At 41.3% G+C, this 20,966-nt stretch overlaps 1 protein-coding gene and 1 long non-coding RNA gene across 7 annotated transcripts in view; both read right to left on the bottom strand.

Annotated features, from left to right (window-relative positions):
- LOC132972835 (unconventional myosin-IXa-like) overlaps window positions 1–20,966 on the bottom strand; it is a 148,519-nt gene that overhangs the window by 38,615 nt on the left and 88,938 nt on the right. For all 6 annotated transcript variants that reach the window (XM_061035944.1, XM_061035945.1, XM_061035948.1 and 3 more), the window contains 3 exons: window positions 17,040–17,129; window positions 11,145–11,261; window positions 9,119–9,253 (listed from right to left, as the gene is read on the bottom strand). In XM_061035944.1, the coding sequence (XP_060891927.1) occupies window positions 9,119–9,253; window positions 11,145–11,261; window positions 17,040–17,129 (342 nt within the window). The remainder of the gene's footprint in view (window positions 1–9,118; window positions 9,254–11,144; window positions 11,262–17,039; window positions 17,130–20,966) is intronic.
- On the bottom strand, window positions 1,941–4,206 carry LOC132972834 (uncharacterized). The gene is made up of 2 exons (XR_009672944.1): window positions 2,392–4,206; window positions 1,941–2,344 (listed from the first exon to the last, which is right to left on the bottom strand). It is a non-coding gene; the product is annotated as an uncharacterized LOC132972834 (long non-coding RNA).

Genomic DNA, 20,966 nt, shown 5'->3' with positions numbered 1-20,966 from the left:
ATGTTATGGATGATTTTAGATACATGTGCTATTTTTATTAACAAACATGAAGTTACATGAGTTTTACACCACAAAATAGTTTGTAAGGAGATGAAAGATTGAATATGATGTTTCTGCAAAAGTATTCAATTCAAACAGGTATTAAAGTATTATACATTACTTTAAGCAGCTCAGCTCAGCTATTTTAATGCCAATGCTATCATATCAAAGTTTTAAATGCAGGACTTTTACATGTAATAATGCATCTCAACACTGTGTATATCTACTACTATTACTAAAGTTAAACATGACTTTTATAATCACTTTTCTGTAAAAAAAAAACCTACAACTTTAATTTTCTCACCAAAAGAAAACCTACATTTGCATCATTAACCTCTGGGTGTTTCTGCTATTGAGTAAGCAAGGAAGTGAAAGATTTATTAGTGGTCTAAAATGTCAACCCACTCAACATCCTAAGACTCATCATTTTTAAAACGGTGTTACGTTATCACATGGCAAGACTAATTTTAGCTAATGGGCCAAAGAGCTAAACCACCTGAGTGAAGGAAGTCTAATAACTTCAGTTAGTGTTTGTTTAACTAAAATTAAAATGTTTAACTTATTATATTACATGTTTACACATTTTAATGGGTTGATGCTGTACTAACAACTCACTGTTCCCTGTTGCTTCCCACTCTCTCTGTGCTCACCTGCTGGTTCAATCGTGACTTTTGGATTAAACCATCTGTACATAGAGATGATGGATTAAGGAATGCTGAATGGCAGATGGCAGTAGCATAGGATTTTAAAAAATCTGGTGGGGCTCATGCCCCTGTTATTATTTAAGGGATGCTGAGATTAAATGTAGAGGTACCGAAGCAGCCTTAAAAAGTATAAACTGTTGACCAAAGTGTCTGGGACAGGTACTGACCTACTTCTCCGACCTTAGGTTTTATGTTCATTTGTGATTTGAAACACTTCCCACAAAATACCTTTCCATATTTCTTCTTTTTTTTGTGGGGGATTTTTCTTCCTTTTGGATAGGTTAGAGGCAGAAAGGACAACTGCCTGAAAAAGGGGTATGAGATGCGAATAAGGTTGATATCTGGACCAGCATGCACTTAACCATTGAAGACACCAAGGTTTCTCAAAACTTAAAATTACAATTTCACACCCTATAAGAAATAAAATATATGTATAGTGCCATTTGCACAGGTCCAGGACAGTAGAGGTACATAGGTATTTCTGTAAAGACAACAATAAAACAAAAAACATGAAAAGCTTAAGTTGGAGGTACATCATGCTGCACTCAGGGGAGCGCCATCTTGATTGTGTGGACTGGACTTCAAAAGGTAAAGGAAGATGAGACCAATGTTTATGAGTGCATGGCATACAGATTAGTGTATGTTGGTATATTCATACCATCGTTAAATGTAGTTGTGGGGATGTATTATGTCTCCACACTAACATGCTGGTTTCCTCTTTGTTGAGTGACTTTTTAAACTATCATTATGGTAGAAGAAGGAAAGAATGTAAAATATTTGGACAGTCACTTGGAGCACATGTGCTTTAATTACTACAATGGGACAGTTGACACAAATCCAAAGCAGCGCTGGAATTTTTTGTTTTTCCATCTGCGACACGTCTGCTCTAACTTCTGTTTTTAGTCTGCTGAATCACTGACGAGGCGTTCACAACATGTGGAGTGTTTGGCTTCGTTCAGAGGTCGCACCGGATCAAGCGAAGTTGCGTGCATGGGCTTTTTGTTTTAATCTCATCAAGCCGAGCGCTGGCTGACAATTTGAGTCGGTTCATCATGGTGAACTTTGTTTGTGTCTGTGAGCGGGTTCATGAACACGTGTGTTGACTCTGAGAGGCAGAGACAGAATTAGATGCAGACGCACAGATAAGGAGATGAATGCACACACACACACACTCATCAGCCATTTTATTACAAACACACACACATTCACACATGAGGTAAACAGCCTGCACCGAGCAGACACAGGACGACATGGTTATGACTCGGTGTGCGAGGAACGCAAAGAAAATGCTTCAGTTACGGGGCTGCGTAAACACTGTAACGGACGAATGATTGAGAGCCGAGATTCATCACTGAGAGCCAGACGTGTCAGCAAGAACCAACAGCTGCTTGAGGAATAAGGGCTGTATAACATGTCCTCAGATGAATTTTTACATATGCAAAAACGTTTTTAAAAAGGCAACATATCCTGTAATTTAGTAACTTTTGCTGCTTCTAAAATGTAAAGATTTAAAGCTGTCCTTGGTGCTTCATTATAGTAAACTGAAGGTCTTTCAGTTTAAGTTGTGTTTAACGGGCATTTTCAAAAGTTTGTGACACTCTCTGTTCAAAATCATTAGCTTCTTCATTGATCTACTGATTATGAAAACAGTTGTTATTTGCAGTCCTGCTCTGAACAGATATTAGTCATGACTTTAACCTCACTGAACTCTGTATTTACAGTACTTACTGTAAATCCAGATTTCTGGGGTCCTGATATGTGATGTTTAAACTTGTCCCGAGCAGTTTTCATTGCAGTCATAATAAAGCACTGATGATGATCGAGAATGACAAATGAGTGTAACTAAAGATCTGGTAATAGAGCAGAAGTACTCTGGACTCTGCGGGCTGACGAGCAGAGTTTACAGAGAACGAACACTTGAAATCCAAACACTGCGGCAGATGGAAGGTCAGAGGAAAGTGAAGTAAACTTACCCCTTAGGAAAGTCGATCTAAAGCCAAGATGCTCTGATTGTACAGTAGCTTAAAAACCTGATGAATGTGGGGCGCCACAGTGGCCTAGTGGTTAGTGTGCGCGCCCCATGTATGAAGGAGGTAGTCATTGGAGCAGGCATCAGACCTAACCTGTGGCTCCTTTCCTGCATGTCACTCCCCCGCTCTCTCATCCAGATTACTGACTCTATCCACTGCCCTGACCCTCCAATAGAGGCATGAAAGCCCCCCAAAATATATTTAAAAAACACTTGATGCTTGGATGATTTTACACCATTAACAAAGACGTCTGCAACACTAAATATTCTGCTGTGCTCCACTTTTTAGGACGTTATTACTGTGCCGATTCAGACGGATACAAAACGCATTACACAAATAAATGCAATTAATAAATGTAGATTAAACTTCATCAAGAAGTTGAATTCTGCTGCAAAAAAAGAGATAAACGAATAAATGAATCCCTAATTATTATTATATTACATCATTCTGAAAAAGGGCAATTTACTTGCCAGTTTACAGTATGGTACAAAAAGTAAATTTTGATTTTAATCCTTTTATTTTTTTTATTATTATTTTGAATGCTGTAGAAGATAATTTCTACACTGCAATATTAAAAGGTATGGGTATTTATTTTAGTACTGCCCTTCCTGAAAGCTAAAGATAAATGTTGGTCTAACTGATGTGAAAAAGATGAAGTTTAATCTTTAGAAGAACACATTTCCTGTTCTGAGTTGTTTGCTTACTCAAATTAAAGCATAAAACAAAACTCAATATGATATCTACTGTAAGTTTTCAGACATCTACGGTTTCTGACTCCACTCCTACACAACATCTGTTAACTGAGCTTTGTTATTTGTTTGTCCTAATAACTGGATTATTCACAAAACATGCACCTAGTTGTGTGTCCTCTATCAAAAACTTGACAGGAGAATAAACCCAGATGTAACAAGCTCATAACAAAAACGATATGTGAGCAATAAAAGCCATAGAGCCTCCTGCTGCGCTGCAGAAGGGGAACAAAGCTGTTGTGGTCGATTCAATTGGCTCTGGACTCGGGGCTTTCACGGCACCTATTAGCCCTCGCTGTGTCTCTTTGCTGCTGGCTAACACAGTTTCCAAGCAGACTGAATTGTGTTAAACCCAGGGTCTGGTTGTAGAGGTGAGGTCTGTGCGAGGGAGTTGTGAACATCTTCTCTATTTCTTCTTCGCTCCCTCCCTCAGCGGCCGTCTCTCCTGTTATGACAGCGGAGTGTTTTTACTGAGCGGACGGGAGGAGCGGGGGTGCAATCATGGGTGGTTTTAAAAGCAGAGAGACAGAACTGACAAATAAATAAAGATGTTCGCTGTGCTGAGGTTTTCTCTTCTGCTTTTTTTGTGGTCCAGATGGAAGAGGAGGGCAGCTGTGCACCAGCATGACTCATAAAAAAAAAAACACGTAAAGGAATGAGCTGGACTCTGGTACTGGGAATAAGGGTGCGGAGGGAATCGAAATGTCAGATTGGTTTGCCAAATATGACGAATTAACTTAATCAGTGGGATCACTTAAGAAAAAAAAGAGGCAAAGAAAACATCCTTTAGACATGTTGAGAAAGTCTGTCTCGAGAATGAGACCTTTGCTGTGTTCATAATGACTCACAACTCACAGAATAGTTCACTTTAAAGACGGTTTATTTTTGTATTGCTGTCTGTATTATTGTTTTCAATAAAGTTGATTTAAAGTATCCCATAATATAGAGCATCATCAAAAGAAGTGTATAATTTGGTCAATAACCCAGCACTGTACACCATCATGTATTGCAGGCTGTAAACATTGTTTCTGCTGTACAAATGGGCATTTTAATCCAGGACCTCATGGGGTGTCCTTGGGTTTTGCAGCCAGCTTTGATTGGACGCTTGAGGAACTGCAGTTTTTTGCATGGCATTGGCTTAATTTTCCAACACTAGAGGCTGCTGGTTGATTCAAAACAAGAGGGAAATTAGTATAAAGCAGTGTCCAAGTTCCTTTTCTTTAAACTGGTGAGCTTACTATATGATGAGTAAGGAGCAGTGAGCAAATGAATGATTTCAGACACGAGCTAAATGTGCATGAAGGACATTTCCTGTTTGTGAAGGTTGAAATAAAAGAGTCCTCAGGCCCTTCTGCATGTTGTCTTGTATACCAGCCAGCAGCAGGAGTCTCCCTTGTCTATCAGGAGAAGGTAAACTTGATCACATGTATTTTATTTCTTTACTGAGTCGGCATATCTCCCGAGTTAAACATGACTCAGTGTTTGCCTAAGGTGGAGGCTGACGAATGTTTTCTTACTTTGATACATGGTCACAAACAGATACACACACACAAGGGTATCAGTTGGTGTGTTAATGATAGCTTTTTGACAGTAAACACACACGCTGCTGATAAGAGCAACTGATTGGTTGGAGGAGAGTAAGGCCCGGAGGTAAAATGAGGAGGAAACTCCCCTGATGGAAATTCAAAGTCAACTTTCAGAATCAGAGTAAATGATTAAGTTAAAGTGGAGGTACAACTTATCTGATGTGGGCTTTAACAAATCAACGATTCTACAATAAGATCAACATTTAAACTGTTCATATATATTCTCCTCCTACACGGACAGCTTCAGCAGGAGTTATGGTCTTTGTCCACTTACTCTGTTTTACTGGTGTTTTTTTTTGCGCTGGCAGATCCGATTCTCAATATAAAAACAGTTTGGAGAGCTGATGTCCTAGCCGTAAGGTCGCGCCTCATGTACTGGGGCTATAGTCCTCCAAGCCGGCTGCTGGGTTCAATTCTTACCTGCGGCTGCTTTCCCACATGTCATTCCCCACTCACTATCACGATTTTCTAATCTAATCTAAATAAAGGCTAAATCCCTTAAACAAATCTTAATGAAAGAAACAGTGCAACCCAGCGTTTTCAGCGCTCAGCATCCAGAGCACAAAAACACCCTCAGTGTCAGCTGCTTTTTGTCGCTGTGCTCACAGTGACCTGGGCCACAAACAGTTCAACTTTTGGAAGAACCCTTTGCTCGTCATTGTCACTTCATCCACACCAACCAATTCAAATCAAGAGGGGGCGGGACTATCTTTGTGAACAACATAGCTCGTCTTTTCGAGGGAACAATTTCCAGGTCTAGAGCTGCAGCTAAAGCCAGGACACAATACTTTCACATAGTTTTTTTTAACGTTTTCTTTATTAAACCTCCATTGAGCTGAAGCAAATCCAGAGCAATGTATAACAGACTTAACGGTCAGTCTATGAGAAGCACTTTGAAACGGAAGTTGTGGGCAATGGCAGCATAAAAAGAAAACCTGTTAATGGCCACCGACCTTTGAGGCTTTGTGTTAACAGGCAATGGCTGATGAGTAGCACTAAAATAAATGTAGTAGCCACATGTCCTGGCTAATGCTGCTACAAAGATGACACACAGGCCCTCAAGATTTCAGATTTCTGTAAATCGAGGACTGAAAGAAGCATGATAACACTGAGGAAAGGCTACATTTTTCTGCTGCTTTTTCAAACTTTTCATTATTATTTTAAATAAACATGTACACTACAAACCCATTTTCCAAATAAGAGGAAACAGGCATAATAGGCACAATATAAATATAGGTAACTAATACAGCAATACATGTTTTCACAAGTTTCTGTCATTTTTCTTCCTTTTGTTTTTCTTTATTTCTTCATTAAACGACAAAGTGCCTTGACATAAACTCATATCAAATAATGAAAATTTCAACATGGTAATAACAACTCTAGTTCAGCGGCGTTATGTAAGCCATGAAATCTTCTAAATGTAACTGAGTGGCAGCAGTTTATGGTCCGACACATCACAACAGACGATGTGTGGAGAACTTTCTCTCCTAATGACGTCAAACGGAGGGTAAAGGGGACCCGTGGTGTGAACTTCACAACTTTATTCAAACAAACACAAATCAGAGGAGATCTGGCCGCCCTCCTTCAGGAAGCTGTACCAGCCTGCCTCCGAGGGGCCTCCGAGCTCAGCACCTCCTCAGCGCCTCATCCACTAACTGTTGTCCTGTCAAATAAACCGAGGAGAGACTCGGAGCCGCGGGTTCAGAGGACCCCCGTGATTAAAGGATAATAAACGTGAACTCTGCTGAGAAAATATCACACACCGTCCTGTGAGGGCGAACGTCTCAGCAGCACTCTCAGCACTTATCAGCTGAGCAAAACACAAGAACAAACGGTCAAGTGAAAGAATCCAAACAGAGACAACCATCAAGAAGCACCTGCTGCACAATGACTGACAGCACAAACACAACTTAACGACATCTAAATGTACAAAAGGTAGCTAGTGTTGACAATAACACATATGCAAACTCAGTGTTTCCCACACATAGGCGTTACCTGGGCGGGCCGCCCCAGTATATTTTTAAAATGTAAATTTATTCATAAAATTGCTGCGTGCACAAGAGACTGAGAATGAGAGATCGTGGGGGGGGGGGGGGGGGGGGGGAACAGATAAGACACAGCAAAACCAACATTATAATGTACAGCTGCTTGCTGCTGATGCTGTCCTGAACTTATAAATAACAGAATATCGAGCGAATCACGTATCAGAGCAAGGCATGGAGCAAAGTTGTGGGACATGCACACCCTGGCAGCTCTTTCAAATTTCCCTGCGATTGCAAATAGAGCTGGACACTTGGTTTCAAAAGCTGAAACTAACCGTTTCAGGAAGGGGATGAAATGAAGGGTTTTACCGACGCGAGTACAAGATAAATAAGGAGGTTTTTGAGCTACACATCTCACAACACTACTCAATATGTGTCCCAGACTGACATAATTAAAGGTGAAAGTGAGTGTGTAATAGATCTACTTTAAATTTTTTTATTTATTTTTTTATTTTTTTATCTTTAGCTTTGAAAGCGGTTATTTTAGCTTTGATCTTGTTTGTCCATCAGCTTCAGCAGCGGAAAATATAGAGAAAAGAAAAAGCCCCAGAGAGCTTTACTGTCAATTTTTCATTGACAGTAACACAACTGGTTTGTTAGAACATGTTACATCCTGCTCTGTGTGTGTGTGTGTGTGTCTGCGCGTGTGTTTGTGTACGTGTATGTGTTTGTGTACGTGTATGTATATGTGTTTGTATAGTGCCTGAGGGCTAACTGTCAGAAACAGATAACAGAACCATTAGTGCATCGGCACTGTGTGATCTTCATTGAGAGTGAAGGGACATTATTGAGCTCGTTTGCTGAAACACTGCTCTTTTTTCCCCACTCTGTTTCTCTCCTCGTTTGGCCGGCAGCGTTGGGCCTGCCTGCTAAGTTGCCACAGCCAATCAGAGTTCAGTGTGAGGGAGACGAGAGCTGACAGCTACAGTGACAGACTCCGACTAATTGAGCCTCATTATCTCCCCCAAAAGAATCCCTCTCCATTTGTTTTCTTCCTCTCGCTGTATTTTCTCTCTGTCTATTGATATGATTTGGAAAATAAATAAAGCATGCACATAAAAATGAAGTTGTTTGTCAGAGGGTGTCTGAATAAATGAGACTAAAGAATGCATAGTAAAGCTGGTTAGGGATTAATACTTCAGTAAGGGTTGTTTATTTCATGGACGACAAAGTGATAGTAGTTATATGGAAGGATGATACTCAATTGTTTTTGCTGTGTATTAGCAGCAATTAGCATTCAGCTAGCAGCTAAAAGCAAATGTTTAGCCCCTCTTCTGGTCATTCAGCACTTCTCCTCTGACCTTCTGCTTAATGGACGTGTTAGCTTAGCCTAGCTGCATAATTACAGCTGCTTGTACTGTAACGTCAGTGTGGATATGGCTGTTCAAACCATCAGACCTTACAGGGGTTCTTCTGTAAAGACCATTTTCCTCCAGTAAAATATTTTAAGAACTCTTGTGTTCCTCGACCAAAAACGTGTTCAGCTCAGTAGAAAATGCTACACATCAAATTGAACCATTGCAAAAATCCTTCAAAAGTACAGAAACAGCATTACAAAAACATCCCATCTCCTTTCGCTCAGTGCGTTAAACTCTGCGTTCTGATCTCTCTCCACTGAACATGAAGTCATCCATTTTTTTAGCAAGCTTGACGTATGAAGGAAAACTGCAAAGTCACACTGAGGAGTTCACTCTTTCCTCAATCAGTTGAAAAATCAAAAGCAGAAAGGCACTTTTCAGGAATGTGAAACAGCCACAATAATGTGACGTCAGTGAGTAAACCCAACGTGCCGTATAGTGGACCAAATAGAAATGTTTGGGTGTTGGTCACTTTGTCACAGTGAAAGTAAAACACAAAAAAAAGTGTTTTTCAGCAGCTGCACAATAGCCATTGTCCTGATGGCAACAAAAAGGCGACAGTGGCACAAAGAGTAGAGGTGAAAAAAACAACATAACAATCAGACTGTACCTGTTCTAATTTGAAGATGTGTTGGTTGAAGTAGTGCTGAAGCCGTTCGTTGGCGAAGTTGATGCAGAACTGCTCGAAGCTGTTGTTCTCATAATCCTCAAATCCAAAGATGTCCAGCACTCCGATGGACAGAATCTAGAAAACAAAACCAGACTCATTATTCTACGTTACACAGATTATGAGGTCAGTTATCTGGGAAAAAAAAGATGAAAACATATCCCCTAGAAACACTGTAAACATCAGTAATAATGTATGAGTGTTGATCATCTTCATTTTCAGAGATGTGCTTATCACATTTCCTTCTATTTCCTGTTCTCTGCGTCTTCAGCGACCTGGCTGCCCCCGCTGAGTGTCGAGTAAGATTCATATCATCATAAATCATTAATCTGCACCATCTGAAGGAGGCGCTCGCTCACTGAAGGCCTTTAATTATGAAATGGACTGTAAAAGCTGTTTCCACTTTAATTTAATCTGATAGAGCAGTGTTTTATTTCCCTCCGAAGGACGCTTTTTTATTTTTATATCTGCTATTAAAACATACGAGAGCGCACGTTGCTTATATAAACTGTTATCTGCACACAAGAACAATGACCTTGACAGAAAGTGCAACCTCATCGACCCCCCGAGGGTATTGGGGGAGAGCTAACACACAGAGATGATGTCAGTGCCAAGGCAAGCACACACACACACACACACACACACACACACACACACACACACACACACACACACACACACACACACACACACACACACACACACACACACACACACACACACACACACACACACACACACACACACACACACACACACACAGAAGATACACACTCACTGCAATGGTACAACACAGGACCACAGGGGGTAAACTGAGCTGAGGGGAACTTGATGCCATCTGCCCAAATGTTCTTGGCACACACAGCAAAACATACACACAGACACACATACACACACACACACACACACACACACACACACACACGCGCACACGCACGCACGCACACGCACACACACACACACACATGCACACACACACACACATACACACAGAATGATCTGTTTCCTAATCCCTTAGATGCCCCCAAAGGGTTTGACTTGCCAGCTGCCACCCTAACACACAGATACACACACACACACACACTCATAGTGAAATGTGATTTTTTTTTCATATCGCACCGCTTCCCTCATCTGGGATTGGACGGAGCCAGGAAAAAGCACGATACCAAACAGATAGACAGGCAGATGTGTTTGACTGACAGGCAGCAGCAGGATGTGGAGCATGAGTCAGACAGATGAGGAAAGACTCAAAGAACAAAGGGAAGATGAGAACGGGACAAAGGGATGGTATATACAGTCTCATAGTGAGTTAAAGCCTGAGTAAATTATTACAATAAGCCAATTTCCACTTAAAGCAACAATATTTAGGAATCCGGTTTGGTGCTGCTCGGCGCTGACTCAAGGTCTCTTGGTGCAATTGCACGGTAGTAAAACACACAGTGTTGTTCCGGCTCCCCTATACTCCTCCTCAGACACAATTAGCATTTGTTGATAAGCAGAGGGGCGGTGTTGCGGGAGACCAAAGACCCACGTCGACTTGCATGGTACATTAACATTAACAGATTTGCGCAAATATAACTCTGCTAGCATCTACATCCAATTTTAGAGACAACTTATGGTGTAAGACAGATTTATTTATTTATTTATTTCACAGGAAATTGGTTTCCATGTAATTAAGGTCAATAAGTGTGTCTGATGAGCTTCTGATTGGAAATGGGAAAACATGCATGCTCCTGTAATGTATCTTATCTAGCACCCTACTGGATCGGCATTTGATTTGATGGTCATTAGCTTCCAATTAGCATGCCAAGGTTAGCAACCAATCCGTACATCCTCCCCAGTTTGTACTCCACAGTGTTCAACAATGACAATATGGTATCTCCATTCAATTCTATAGAAAATCCTAAAGAAAAATAATGTTGGTGGGTTTTTAGATCTTCAAGTGTTTGTGTGGGTGTTTGATTCCTACCTTTGAATTGTCCTCCAGGTCCCTGTTGTTTAAGAGAGCGTGGTTGGTCCTGAACACGATCCAGTCAAACAACGCGCTGTACAGAGACTTGGCCATGGAGTCCCTCACCGTGCCCGCCTACACATAACACACAGATGTAAACACAGAACACGTCAGCTTCTTCCTGATCACAAACATCTGTTTTAAAAAAAAAAAAAAATCTGAAACAGGAGTCCACTAAATTTGTTTTATCACTCTCACTCGCAGCCTTACTGGAGTCACTCTCCGCTGCCGCACAGGCATTTTTATTTGACAGAGGAAGTGTTGCTGCGGTGGCCCACAAGTGTTGAATTAAGAGAACTCTTATGCAACCATTGAAACTCTGCCATCCTTTATTAAGTTATTCATTTTGTTTCTATTGTGTCATGTCGAATAAATGTAACAGAAATCTGACGACTGCTTAGTCCGATCGGGTTTGGACCAGGACATAGACTGTTTAAAGATGGAGGACATGACCGCTCCAAAGAAGTAACGCCGAAACATTTCCAGCTCCAGCTTCTGACTGGCTGCAAAACAGGTCACAAGCCCCGCCTCCTCCATGTTAACAGGTAGGACATGGGTCAAACTGTAAAAGCTAAATACACATCCAATAAGTTAACCATTTTCCTAAATGGTTCATTTTGCTTGTAACAGGCTCTGGGAAACTGACTCATCTTGCTAAGATTCTACAATTCTACAATTCACTTAGCAGACGCTTTTATCCAAAGCGACGTACATCAGAGAGTAAGTACAACACAAGCAAGGATCTAGAAAAAAGGGAACAATGTCAGTAAGAGCAAACGATCAGCTTTGAGTCCGATTGGACACACAGGTGCTGACAGGAAGTGACCAGAGGCAAAGCACAACATTGACGGCAGTTCTTGAGAGTATAGAATAGAAACTATCGTATAAGTCGTCGTTATCAAACAAAAACCATCGTCACAACCATCATCATCATCAATAATATCAAAACCATCATCATTAAGTTAGTAGGTATTCATGAAAGAGCTGGGTCTTTAGCTTTTTCTTAAAGGTGCAGAGGGACTCTGTAGATCGAATGGAGTTTGGAAGTTCGTTCCACCACCGGGGGGCAACAGAGGAGAAGAGTCTAGCCAGAGACTTAGGATCCTGTTGTGAAGGTTGGATCAGACGCCTTTCATTGACAGAGCGTACTCTGAGATACTTCAGGAGTAGTAAGACACTTTGACACCACAGCTTGTTCACTTTCTTATCAGTAATGATAGAAAACAAGATCAATACCGGTCTGATATAGATAAGAGACTTACGTTAAAACCTCACCCTACTACTTTTCAACATGTTCTGTTTGCTTTAATCAACAGTAGCCTACATGTAGTAGGTTTACTTTTCATGATTTAAATTGCTTTTCTTGTTTAGTTATTCATCTACTTTTATTTTGTTAACATGCTCCAAATAAAGTTATCAATCGATCGATATCTGTAGGGCTATAAGATATATTCAGCCAAAGCCAGGATGTATTAGCTTAGCATACACTGTAAGAAGGGAGAGCTAGCTTAGCACTGCAAGCAAAACTTTTTAACATTTTCATAAAGGCCCCTAACTTTGCTTTTAGGGAAGTCAGTACCTGATGTATCAACCTCATTTCAGAGGGAAGCAACATAACAGAAAACAACTCAAAAGTTCAGACACATTTCCTGGACAAAGTTTGTCTTAAACTTCCTGAAACAAAAAGCTGCACAGACTCACTGAACACTGAATCAACCTGACGTGTCTTAAATCAGTAAAGAACAACAATAAAGAAAATAGTCCCTCCAGTCAGAGGTTTTTATGGGACACTGTGAACCTGATCAAGGACTCTTTAAACAGCTACCACATGCAGTCAGCATCCGTGATGAAGCAGAACCTGCATTTTAAAAGCTGCCTCTTCACTGCTGCATTATTGATTTTTTGGGGGATATTTTTAGCGAGCACGCCTGTGACGTCCCTGCTCCCACAATGTTATGCAAGATTGTTATGAATAATAAACCATTTGACTAAGAATCAGGATTTTATAAATGCTCCGGCAGGGGACTCGGGGGATAAGCTGATGTGATGTGCGAACATTTGACATGCTCACTGAGCGTGCGATGTCTCCGTGTTTGCCAAGTAATTTAATTATTCACCACAATGGCACCAGTTAAGAACTAGCGAGGAAACATGGCTGGAAGCAAATGGGTTGAAAACGTTTAACTGGAGGGCCACCCAAGAAACAGACGAAATAATGAGTGGGACTTTATCAGAGACTTTTTCATGGTCCTGGTTTTTAAACAGAGTCTTTGCTGGTGTTTGTGAAGACTGAACTCTGCCGAGGTGACGTTGTTTCTCGCTTTCTTCCACTTCTTCTCGTCTTCATTCTGAAAACCACAGGAGGTGTAAAACACCAGCATGAGCTCACACTGCACGTGGCCCGCTAGCTTCTTTTACCACAATATGTCAAGCTGCATATGTTTTGAATCTGTTTTATGTAGTTGTTTTTCTATTAGCCTACACATACCTGCATGTTTATGTATGTATCTATGTGCTACATTTCATGGGAGATGACTCTACACTCTCACTCTGCTGCCTCAACATCCTGTAATGAGAAGCAGAAACCTTTCACATGAATGTAAAGCAATGAATGAACCTTTGATCGCCCACTTCCTCACCTCGTGTATGTCTTCAGACAGGAAGAACAAAGTGCTCAGGTTATCTGAAGCCACATCACAAAGTGAGAAGCAAAAAACTAGACAATCGGGGGCTCACAAAATGCACACACCAAAATGTACTTCTCACTTCTCCAGGCCAGACCTGAAATACACTTTGTGTCTCAACCTGAGCTAAACCACAGAGGTTATTTCTAGCAAAGCATGATAGCAGAAGAGCTGTTCTCAAGGCCAGCTTACCGTGGAAGAAGTTATGTTTGTGTAGATACTGTACAGCTATCAGTCTTTATATTCATTGCATCTTTATTGTAAGTTTCAATTAAATTTTTCTTTCCACTCAGTGAAAATACAAAATGAAACAGGGTTTATTTTTTTTTAACTCCAAATAAAACAAAATAAGACAGATTTTAAACAAACCTTACAGCTAAATTCTAATACGAGTATGCTCTAATGTTCAATATGATTATGCAGACGTGCTCATTTTAAGCAAGTATCCTCTTCAACCCTTTGGTGTAGAGTTAACCATAGACTGCATAAAACATGGGCATACCTCATTGGTTTGATGGATTGGACATGTGAAGACCATTGGTGGTGGTTGCCATGTTGGAAATGCTGTCTCAAACTAACATTTGGTCAGTAACAGGCAAAGAGGTGGAGTTGAGACGGGTGACAAACAGACACACCAAGCCTGCCTGTCAGTCAGATCAGGCACGTCCCTCTTTAAGAATAACTCTTCATGAAATCAAAAGGGATGAGCTTGAGACATCACATTCACTACAATGGGATGGACATCATGACAAAATGAACTGGACCTTTGACTGCCAAAATCTACAGATTATTATTCAGCCCAAGTGGAGAGTGTCCTTCTAAAGATCTTCTACAAAGGTTTCCCTCAGATATTGCTTTCACAAGAAAAGGGACATGTACTTACGCATGTAGCCGGTGGCTCACTGATTCCAAACATGTGTTTTTTTTAGGGTTTTCTGCAAAGTCTTTGGTCTCAAATAATTGGGTTTGTGGGAAGCAACAATAAGACAAAATAACACAAGGAACACCTGACGAAAAATGCTAGAACCAAACATCCTAAAATGTCCTGCAGTTCAATAGAAATCTGAGTCACAAAAGCTCTTCAGTGTCCTTGAGTAATAGTCAAAGACATTAACAAACACGGCTTCACATTCTGACCTCCTTGCAGCTCGCCAATTTTCCCCTACTTACAAACTGAATGACTTTGACTCACATTATGAATCTGGATCCAAAACCAAGAATTCAAAATTCTGCATTCCACCTGACTCAACCGGCAACGCATCCAGTCAATTTAGAGATCTTAGTGGTTGAAGTTGGAGAGAAGCCAAACTCTACTCTTCAGCTGGAGAGGTCAGACTCCTCGCCAAAAATCTCCCCCATCTCATCTGTGGGTGGATGGGACGGCTGCCCAACACACTTTCTCAACCTTTTGCATCCAAGGAGGAAGAAATGATTTCTGAGAAGAAGCTGAAACTTTTGCCAGGTTCTTTTTTTCTCTACGCTTCCTTTGTATAAAAACAGGCGTGTTATGGATTCCACAGGTGGCCTCAGCTCGCTCGCTCCCACGGCCCTCACTCCGATCAGGGCTGGGCTTCACTCACAATGCGTTTGTGTGAGTATTCTGATACGTCCATCTTTATTATGATCAGTTTGATTGTTAGATATGTAAAAGGGGAAGGTAGGATTTGGCCCGTCTTTATTTCTTCAAACTACTTTTACCTTCTGTGAGGATTAGGGTAAATTATGGTTTGGGTGAGGGCTTCGATTTGAATTACTGTTGCCATGATTATAGTGAAGGTTAGTGGTTAAGGAGATCATTGTGTTGCCTTTAGGTTGCTGCTGAAATGTAAAGAAACACAAACATCTGTAAGCTTGACTTAAAGTTCCTCACCTAGCATTGATTAAAACCCTCAAAACGTATATCTGTATTTGGTACAGGCATTTAAAAGGTCTGGTTTTGTTTCAACTCATTATTTCCTACAGCTGGAGAAAGAGTTGACCAGTAAGAGCTCTTCATCCTACAGGTCAGACTGGTATCCTGAAACATGGCGAGAGAAAAATGAGGATGTATTAGGGTCAAAGGTCAGGAGAGCGCACAGTGTGAAACTGGTGGATTTCTTGTGTAAAAGAGTAAAAAAGACTCTTTATTGTCTCACAGTGAATATCTGTGCGAATATCCTTTTTTATTTTTTTCAAAAGGGACTTTCAGAGTTAGAAAAGTCACTGCCTCTTTCTCTCCTTGTCCTTCTTAAAGATTTGCGCCTCGCTTACTTTCAAGATAAGAGCATCAGCGACAGACAGGAGGGAACTCCAGTGACATGGTGACTGGAAGATGAAGTACAGGGTTCATCATATCCTGACCTCGTTAGTGACTCTGATCAGTCAGGGTAAGAGCATGAATATGTAAGAAACACGTGTCCAAAGGAGAAAAAGATAGACAGGGACAAACAGAGACAGACTCAGGATCTGTTTTTTGGCCTCTATTCTGTATATTCCAGTAGAGGTTGCACATTCCTGAGATCAGACCACATGACTGGAGGGGCGTGTGCATGTGTATGTGTGTTTGCGTGTGTGTGTGTGTGTGTGGGAGCAACCATTGTTGGGCTAAACTAACCCTCAGATTATACTGGGGGGGGGGGGGTTGCTGACAGACGATCCATGTGTAGCATTTCCTGGCCCTGCAGACATGAGCAGAGAGTGAGCTGGACCAAATTCATCTCTAAAACCGCTGAATATTAATATTCACACGCTCAGTCATGGACGACAGCGTATGTAGGTCAGCTGAGGAAGCTGGAGGTACATTTGTGAGCGCAGCGGGCTGTGAGGACAGGGTTAAGTCGCCCTGTGTCTTGACTCGACAGGAAACCGGAAGTTGCAGAGGAAGAGACCCCCATCAAAAGAGCCTTAGAAAAAATAAGAAGGGGGAGGGGGCTGGGGAAGTGCCACAACAAACTCCCCCCCCCCACAGCTGACTCCAATATGCCCTCTACAGACGGACTCAAACAACGCCCATACTGCACCCCTCACACAGAGCAATTTTACCAACATGTGAACTTTCCAAGAAATTTCTCTCAATATTTGGCTTATCCACGCATGATGTTTTTACTAAACAGCCTACACAGTCCGTTTTAAATGGTCAAGGTGTCTTTGCTTATTTTTGATGTGGTGTTGTGGTTAATGAAAGAGTCACCTCAGCCAGTTTGTAGGGTACAATGAGCCTCTCTCCCACCGTCACCGTCTTCCTTGTCGTCAGGGCTTCAAGCAGCATCTCCTCTTTGACCTTAAAAGGGGAAAAAAAACACACGCGAGGTTGAGGACGAGGAGGTCTTACAGGCTTTCATGGTTTCAAAGTAATGTGATGATGCGACTATAACATGGAGCAATGTTCAAGTCCAATTATGTCTCATGACTTTAGTTCATTCCGGGATTATTTCATACCGAAAGCTAAAGAAAAATAAAAGCAAATGGATCAGTGTAATTCTGAGAAACAACTTGATCCTTACACCCCAACTACACACCAAATGTATTCAGTTTCACATCCATCACTGATCAAACCAGAATTATATACTTCCCTGGCTTTGAAATCAGTTGCTTATAAATAAAAGGAGGCATGATTTCTGGACACATATCAACGTCTACAGACCACAACTACATTCTTCAGCAAACTGTAATGATGTGTTGAGCCCAAATGTCCTTAATTGAGACAGATATTCGTCTGTTTTAAGTTTCAGTCCTTTCTCACTGGAGGCAGCAGACATGATGAAGAATATTTTCTACTGAGGGGGGCGTGGTCAGATGGGAAAGTGATGTAAATGCATATCCTCTATTGTACAAATATTCCTGTGATGTTGTACCCTTTAAGCACTCATGGAGTTCCTCTTGTCCAATGAGATCGCTTGGACAGAGTTTATTGTTGTATAACAAGATTTCAGTGAGATAAAGTACCTCAGTCCATCAGGAAGATGTTTTTGTTTGACTATTTTTTTTTTGGCTGCTTACCAGTAATTCTATCATATATCAAGAGACATTTCACCATGTGTGATGAAAATCTACACTCAGAAGGTTAACCAGAAGATTTGATCCCTATCACTCATTCCCTCTTACCTACTCAAACGATTTTAGTTAACGTGCTGAAGTTAACTAACATAGCAAGACGACAAGATTAGCACGCTAACGCTCCTCTCCGTGCTCACACATACGGGATGAAGTGTGTGACTTTGCATGCGACCCGGCCTCACTGATTTTAAACTTGGCCCTCAGACGGAACAGTGATGACAGGGCCACACTGGGAGAAGCAGATGTCACCGCACACAGCTCCTCCATCTATGGGGATTATCTGATTGGACCAAACAGCTGCTGCTGAGACCACATGTGTGTCTGTGTGTGAGTGTGTGTGTGTGTGTGTGTGAGAGTGTGTGTGTATGTGTGAAAACTTGTGACAGCATGTCTGAGTGTGACTGCCTGATGTCTTAATGTACAAAGGAGAGGGTGTTAATGTTCTGGTTAATACCATTATGGATCTAGTTTTGTTAACTGTCTCTTTTGTGAAGGCTTTGACATCAACAGAGGAGGGAGTACAGGAGGAGGGATGTGTGTGTGTGTGTGTGTGTGTGTGTGTGTGTATGTGTGTATGTGTGTGTGTGGGAGTGGGTCAGCAGGGGGGTGGCATAATCAGACTTCATTTCACACTGCCTGATAATCCCTCGACTGAGAGCAAAGCCTATTCTGCAGCCTGGTGATTGGTCTTTAGCCGGTACATTTCCATGTATTAGTCGCTCGGTAGCAGGCTTGTTGCTCCGTCTATGATGGCAGCTCTAATACCATAACACACAGAAATCACACCAGTTTGTACGCACGGGTTGTGGGGTCAGTGATTCTGTTCTCAAATTCACCCGCTTTCATTTTCAGAGCAAATGTTTTGACTTCTGATGTTACACTTCTGATTACCTATCCCCTGTGATATTCAGACAAATTATTCCAACAGCCTTTAAACCACGTTTTCACTTCTCTTCTTTTGCAACTTGAACCGATAAGAAAGCTCGTAGCAAGGCGCTCTTAAAGGTTTCATATGCGATTTTTTGATCCAGCAGATGTCGCCCTTCAGCACCAGCATGAAACCAAAACAACTTGCGGTGCATTGTTGAGTTAGCATGCTAATGCTAGCGATCTTTATTATGCTCGTATCTTCACACTGCATGTAAATTTACCCGAAATGACCGTGATCAAGAAACGCAGTTAAGCAGTGAGTACAGTATGTTATTCTTCTTTTCTCTAGTCCCTCAATTAAACAACTTTTATGCGCAAGGGGATGAGTCCGGGCGATGTAAACAAACTGAAGATAGGACTCGGAAACTCTGAAAGCATCACAGACAGTGGGACTCGGGTGTTACACCCATTGACAGTCATGACTCACAGAGTTATTTTCAGAGGATAAACTTGATTTATATTATATTTAAGTGTAAAAAATCGCATATAAAGCCTTAAACACATGATGATGAACGTGAAAACAAACACAATGATCGTATGTGTTTGTTTTTGTGTTTTAAATGGTTTTATACCACATACGTACATGGTATTATCTCGTGAGTGAATCTGTAAAATTACCACGGGAATTCCTTTTTCTCGCACGGAGAACGCAGCCTGAGGGTGTTGACGGACGAGGGTGCACGGAGGCCGGAGTGGACACGCAATGCACATACATCTGGTGGAAGTTCTTGGGTATAATGTCAATGATCATAGGAACATTGGACTGACCCCATTTTCCTATAAATAATACATTTCTTACACGGTTAACTGTAAAGACTCTCCCGTATCTTAAGCAAAAAAAACGAGTGACACTGCAACATTGCACAACGCTGAAAAGAAGTCCATGCTTAGAATCTGTTATCAAAAGTTGTTTTCACTCAATGACCACGCCTTTAGTTGTAAATGTCAAAAGGCAACAGGTTTTGACTTTCAATACAGCAAGACGCAGTTATTTTTTATTTCTGACCACTTAATTTAACCATTAATCGTCTAGGTAACCCCTCAAAGTGAGATGTACAATAAGAGAAAAGCTTGATTATTTCTACAAATTCTACAGAAATGCTCCTTGAGGTCAGTGAATAACAAAATGAAGGAGCTGTATGCTTACTGATAAGGTTAATACAACACAATCCTGTCAGGGCTTTATCAAAGTGTATTCATCTACGTCAGGTTTTGATGAATGAAGAAAACATTTGGACTGGTTTGCGTTCAGCCTTAAAAATATTTTGTTCTGTTTTTAGCATTAATACCATCAACAAATTCAGGCTTTAGCTGGATTTGTTCTCACAGTAAGCCTCTCTCTCTCAGGACCGATTAGCAGTTAGCACAGGAATGTTTCTTGTTAGGTCCGATCACTCAGCTCCACAGCTCAGAGGATCCAGCCTGTCAGCCGTCCGTCAGCTCCTACAGGCTCTGCTTCCCCTTCCAGGTCCACCTCCACGGGAAACAGGAAGTCCCAGCGAGTTTTGTTCCCATTCAATCATCAATCCGCACGCCTGCCAATCAGTGCTCCCCGAGTGTTTCAAAATCAGTGCAGCACGGTTATAGTGAGAGCAGTCCCATCCTGTCTACAATATCCCCCCATTTTAAAATCAACGACAAGTATGGTGCGATTCATTCACGAGAAGCAAACTGAAACTTCACTCAGAGCGTGTGGGTGTGGGTGTGTTTGCACCTGACCAGGACTTTTCCTCCGCTCACGTATGACTCACAAAAATGCATTCAGAAAACCATAACATTCTTTTCAGCCCATTTGCAAAGGGTCTTAAAATAAAGTCACATTACATCGATTGTCTTCAAGCATCGAGTAAAGACAATTTGAAGAGAGATTTGAGGATACTATCTGTTTATATTTAAGGAAGAATGTTTTCACACATGCACAAAACTCCTAAAAGTTCCACAAAATTCTGGAGGTGAGCTGCATCTGAGAATGTGTAAGAACACATTTTTCATCCGGATTTCGGTCAGATTGATCTGCCTAGTATAACTTCCACAAGAAGTCAGGGTGAGATGTTGTTTGAATGCAGCACGCACTGTTCAAGAAAATTCACAGAAGCTGACTGGCGGGGGAGATGACGTTTACATCACACCA

The sequence above is a fragment of the Labrus mixtus genome, chromosome 4 (assembly GCF_963584025.1).
Source record: "Labrus mixtus chromosome 4, fLabMix1.1, whole genome shotgun sequence".
Lineage (NCBI taxonomy): Eukaryota > Metazoa > Chordata > Actinopteri > Labriformes > Labridae > Labrus > Labrus mixtus.
Note: the sequence above shows the minus strand (reverse complement) of the source record. Positions and strands in the feature narration are given on the sequence as shown.